At 44.5% G+C, this 4848-nt stretch overlaps 2 protein-coding genes across 2 annotated transcripts in view; one reads left to right on the top strand and one right to left on the bottom strand.

Moving 5' to 3' along the window:
- The window catches only part of LOC106805739 (probable cysteine protease ATG4), a 1558-nt gene extending 1118 nt beyond the window's left edge, over positions 1 to 440 (bottom strand). The window contains exon 1 of the mRNA XM_014807457.1: positions 350 to 440. Within this exon, the coding sequence (XP_014662943.1) occupies positions 350 to 440 (91 nt within the window). The remainder of the gene's footprint in view (positions 1 to 349) is intronic.
- A 1807-nt stretch (positions 441 to 2247) lies between these two features.
- LOC106806073 overlaps positions 2248 to 4848 on the top strand; it is a 13153-nt gene continuing 10552 nt past the window's right edge. Inside the window, exons 1-2 of the mRNA XM_014807924.1 lie at positions 2248 to 2361; positions 2690 to 2903. Coding sequence (XP_014663410.1) covers positions 2316 to 2361; positions 2690 to 2903 — 260 coding nt within the window. The 5' untranslated portion in view covers positions 2248 to 2315. The remainder of the gene's footprint in view (positions 2362 to 2689; positions 2904 to 4848) is intronic.

The following is a 4848-nucleotide window of genomic DNA, read 5'->3' as shown; positions in this document are numbered from 1 at the left end:
AGGGAGAGAGAGAGAGAGAGAGAAAGATAAAGAGAGGAGAGAGAGAGAGAGAGAAGAGAGAGAGGGATGAGACGAGAGAGACAAGAGGAGAGAGGAGAGGAAGAGAGAGACAGGCAGAGGAGAAGAGAGGAGAGAGAGGAGAGAATGGGAAGAGGGAGAGAGAGAAAGCGAACCGAGAGAGAAGGAAAGAGGAGAGATGAGAGAGAGAAAGAGAGGAGGAGAGAGACGAGAGAAGGAGAGAGAGAGGAGAAAGAGAGAGAGAGAGAGAGAGAGAGAGAGAGAGAGGAAGAGGGAGAAGTGAGAGAGACAGAGGGAGAGGAGAGAGAGCAAGACGACGGGAACGACTGACGTCGGTCGGTCTCTATAGGGTCATTGGCGCAGCTACAGGCGTATGTCAGCAGGACTTCTTTCCATTTAACCTTAAACTTCGCCGCCGACATAGCAAAGGAGACGTTACCAATGTTATCACGTTATATCGCGAAGTAGTTACGGTCATGAGCACTGAAACGATTAGGTGGCGTAGGGGGGGGGGGGGCGAGCTTGACATAGAGCGCTAGGGAGACAGGTAGTACTCACATCGATGATTCGAAACTGAGGGGAACTCCAAGATAACTATTTGCGCGGGACATGGTAGCTTAGTCGTAGTCGACAACTAACTAGCTATCATTTTCTATTTGATGGAACGATCCGTTTGTCTAAATGTATTAACGTATGCAGAGCAGAGGAGGCTGGATGAGAATAAGTGTTCATGTAGAGTAATGGCACTCTTCGTATGGGTATTTTTATTGCGTTCTCTGTTTATATAATTACGGTCGGAACCTATAGGACGATCTTATCAGAGAACATCTAGTGAACTATCAGTTCATTATGACGGCAAATTACAAAAGCTTTACGTGACCAGTTGCCCACGCGTCATGATTTTACCGGGGCTGGCTTGTTCTCATGGAATTAACCATCTGGTGGCATGACCATTTGAGCCGAAGCGCATAAAACCACGAGATGGAGTAGTAGATATATGTTGGGAGAGGCATAGTTAAGCAAATACATATTCACTCACTACGACAATCAAATTGATCTGCAAGCAAAAACGCACACGACGCAGCGCTGTGACGTGTGACGCGAAACTGGCTATGTTGTGGGTCACAAATACGCCCACGCACGAAGGACGCACGCACACACGCACGCGCGCACGGCACGCACGCAGCACGCCCGCGCGCGCACACACCAATCACAATCATACGTAATTTTATGTGATAAAAATGTGCACCGCGCCCGCCATCTGCGGAGCGAAGAAGTTAGCTAGTTCTAATGTTAAAGAATTGAGAGTAAAATAATTTGGCATGGATATATTGGCTATAGCAAAGCATGACGCGGTCATTATTGGCTGTAATACCTCTAATAATTATATTCACATCATACACTCTAATGTTAATGTAATTACTAAGTTTTCTAACTAAACTGTAAAGATCGTTCCTGGACTAAGCCGGTGAGTTAAATTTTACGTTAAGATACGTTGCTGCACAACACGCACCTATAAAATGAACGCAGCATATATACACGTAAGTTTTTGTTCTAAAAATGTTTTTTATAGGTGCTATGTTCTAGAATCGTACTTAAAAGCTGAGAGCTGACCAGTTTTGTGTTTTAAGCTGTAGGATATGTTTACCAGTTCTTTCTTTAAGTAAGAAGCGAAGTTTTGTTCTGCAGAGATATCCGTTTTAATGCGGGGTTGCTGTCTCCTTCCTTATCCGGGGAGTAAAATAAAATTTACAAAGGATTATTCAAATATATCTGTCGCCAATTGCATGCTCGAGCCCACAGGACAACACACACACACGCGAGCGCCGGCGCGGGACGCACGCCAGCACGGCACGCACGTGACGGCACGCACGCAGGCACACGCAGCGCAGGCACGACGCACGCACGCGACGCTCCGCACACACACAACACACACCACAACACACACACCACACCACACACACACACACACAGCACTCACACACAATCACCCACACCAGTCACACACTACAGCACACACACACACACACACACACACACACACACACACACACACACATATATATATATATATATATATATATATATATATATCCGGGCGTCCATAGAACGGCAATACTTCAGCTGTATGTCAGCGTGCACTAGGAAATGTAACAGATACGCCCCTAACCGAAATGTTGACTTCCTGTAGGATTTTAAGATACTGCTGAAATATTCCACACCCATTTTGTCTATGGGACCTGGCGACACACACGTACGTTTCTACAAGTCTTGTGCCACACGGAAATCTACCGATCATGTATTTTCATCAGCTCGCATTCTTGATCGTAGCATTCAGTTCGGGTATGTATGGACATAGAGAAGTGTTGCGACAGGCATGGATATATTTATTAGTCATTGCTCTGAATCCTAGTTCCTAGCGGTGAGTGAGGTGCAAGTGTGCTTCTAAAAAGCATCTAGACATTTGTTGCCCAGTAAAAGGAGAATAATCAAGGTGACCTCGACCAAATACTTCGCCGGTCGTTAATTTTCTCCAATGAGATCGCAGCCGTCAAATTTGTGTTGTTGTGTTCCATCCACTCTTCCAAAAGCGCGTCTGTCTACGACTACCATGATCTAATTTAGCGGCTTATTCACACACTCTTACAGAAATGTTTTCGTTTACTTACAGTTGCAATGTGCGACGTCGAGAGACTGTGTTCATTGGAAAATGTCACCCACTTTTTACAAAATACATACGCAACGGTGAAGAAAGGCGATAAACTGGATATTAAAACATTACCGCAGGACTGCGAAAATCAGTATAATTTAACAGTTACATTCATGGGCAATGTGTCTAGGATGAATACTACGGATTTTTCACCATTCACACGGCACATTTGCAAGTAAGTGCACACGCTAATTTTATAAAACACTAAAGAAAATTTTATGAAAAGCAGTCGGTACAAAATTACACGCAACTACTAAATTAATTCAATCATTCACGTACGCGATTACCAGCTGTAAATGTATGTCTTTATGCGGTTCTAGGATAAATACCACCGTACAATCAGCCCGGACAATCACCCCAGATACAATAACAACCGGACAACCCCCCTTGTACAATTACTCCATGTCATTAACACTCGAACAGTTATCTCTGGGCCATCATTTCCCGGACGATTACCACCCGAACTATCACTCCCGGACATTAGTCGCGTTTACACGTAGCAAGATATCCGGTATTTAGCGTTCACACGAGGCAAAATGCGCGGTCCAAGAAATACGGTATCTAAACAGATCCGGTATTTGATGTAAATACGCTAGAGAGAGAGAGAGAGAGAGAGAGAGAGAGAGAGAGAGAGAGAGAAAGCAAGACCGACGGACCGACTGACCGTCCGGTCGGTCCTATAGGGTCATTGGGCAGATACACGTATGCAGGACCTTCTTTCCATTTAACACTTAAACTTCGCTGACATAGCAAAGGACGACGTTACAATGTTAATCACGTTATAATCGCCAGTAGTACGGATGAGCACTGAAAAAAGATAGGTGGGGGGGGGGGAGAGCTTGCATAGGAAGCGCTAGGAGACAGGTAGTACTGACATCGCATGATTCGATAAAGAGGAAACTCCAAGAAACTATTTGGGAGGACATGGTAGCCTAGTCGAGTCGAAACTAATAGCCTATCATTTATAATTGTGGAACGATCCGTCTGTTACATGGTATTAACGTATGCAGAGCAGGGAGGCTGGGAGAATACCTATCATGTAAGTGATGGCTCTCGTATGGTATTTTATTGCTATTCTGTATATAAATACGGTCGGAAACCTATAGACAGCATCTTATCAGAGAACATCTAGTGAAACACTCAGTTCATTATGACGGAAATTAAAAAAGCTACGTGACCAGTTGCACGGTCATGTTTACCGAGGCTGGCTTGTTCTCATGGAATTAACATCTGTGGCATGAAACATTTGAGCGAAGCGCATAAAACCACGAGCGAGGGAGTCGTAGAATATGTTGGAGAGGATAGTTAAGCAAATAATATTACTACTACGACAAATATCTGCAAGCAAAAACGCACACACGCAGCGCTGTGACGTGTGAGCGAACTGCGCATGTTGTGGGTCACAAATACGCCCACGCACGCACGAACGCACGCACACACACACACACGCGCACGCACGCACGCACGCACGCCGCGCGCGCACACACACAATCACATATACGTTATAATGTGATAAAAATGTGCACCGCGCGCCATCTGGCGGAGCGAAAAGTTAGCTAGTTCTAATGTAAAATGGGGTAATATTATGGATGGATGGCTATTAGCAAAAGAATGACGCGGTCATTATTGCTGTAATACCTCTACATAATTATATTCACATCATACAATCTAATGTTAATAATTCATAATTTTTAATAACTGTAAAAATGTTCTGACTAAGCGGTGAGTAAATTTTACGTAATCGTCTGTGCACAACACGCACTATAAAATGCACGCAGCATATAATACACGTAAGTTTTGTTCTGAAACTGTTTTTATAGCTCACTATGTTTAGAATCTACTTAAAAGTCGAGAGCTGACAGTTTGTGTTTAAGCTTAGGATAATTTTACCACGTTTTTTTAAAGTAAGAACGAAGTTTGTTCTGCAGAGAATATCCCGTTTAATCGGGGTCCTGTCTCCTTTATCCGAGTAAAATAATTTACAAAGGATTATTCAAATATATATGTCGCAATGCATGCTCCCGAGCCCACAGGACACACACACACACGCGAGCGCGCGCACGCACGCACGCACGCACGCACGCACGCAGGCACGCACGCAGGCACGCACGCAGGCACGC

This window comes from Priapulus caudatus, unplaced genomic scaffold (assembly GCF_000485595.1).
Source record: "Priapulus caudatus unplaced genomic scaffold, Priapulus_caudatus-5.0.1 Scaffold7, whole genome shotgun sequence".
Classification (NCBI taxonomy): domain Eukaryota; kingdom Metazoa; phylum Priapulida; class Priapulimorpha; order Priapulimorphida; family Priapulidae; genus Priapulus; species Priapulus caudatus.
Note: the sequence above shows the minus strand (reverse complement) of the source record. Positions and strands in the feature narration are given on the sequence as shown.